Below are 373 nucleotides of genomic sequence, written 5' to 3' on the forward strand. Positions count from 1 at the left end.
CAGGTGCAGCTCCAGCCCTTCCCGCCGTCCCCCGCCTCCCCCCAGCTCCAGAGCCTGCCAGTCAAAGCAGCGCAGGCAACCCCTCCGGCCCCTCCGCGGTCGGCCCCTCTCCTTCAGCCCCGGCCCCCGCTCCAGCCTCAGCTCCAGCAGCAGGCCGTCATGATTACGCCGACGTTCAGCTCTGCTCCCCAGACCAGGATTATCCAGCAGCCGGTGATCTACCAGAACGCAGCCACGAGTTTCCAAGGTAGCGTTTGGGGTGTTCAGGCTATGGGTGTTCCTGGTGCACTCGTGATTTCGGGGTGCTCAGGCTATGGGTGTGCCTGGTGCACTCACGATTTTGAGGTGGTCAGGCTATGGGTGTGCCTGGAGC

General features: G+C 64.6%; 1 protein-coding gene across 1 annotated transcript in view; it reads left to right on the forward strand.

The window, feature by feature from the left end:
• The first annotated feature begins 18 nt into the window (after positions 1–18).
• Positions 19–373, forward strand: part of SREBF2 (sterol regulatory element binding transcription factor 2) — an 18933-nt gene continuing 18578 nt past the window's right edge. Inside the window, exon 1 of the mRNA XM_009575862.1 lies at positions 19–247. Within this exon, the coding sequence (XP_009574157.1) occupies positions 160–247 (88 nt within the window). The 5' untranslated portion in view covers positions 19–159. The remainder of the gene's footprint in view (positions 248–373) is intronic.

The sequence above is a fragment of the Fulmarus glacialis genome, unplaced genomic scaffold (assembly GCF_000690835.1).
Source record: "Fulmarus glacialis isolate BGI_N327 unplaced genomic scaffold, ASM69083v1 scaffold35804, whole genome shotgun sequence".
NCBI classification, from domain to species: domain Eukaryota; kingdom Metazoa; phylum Chordata; class Aves; order Procellariiformes; family Procellariidae; genus Fulmarus; species Fulmarus glacialis.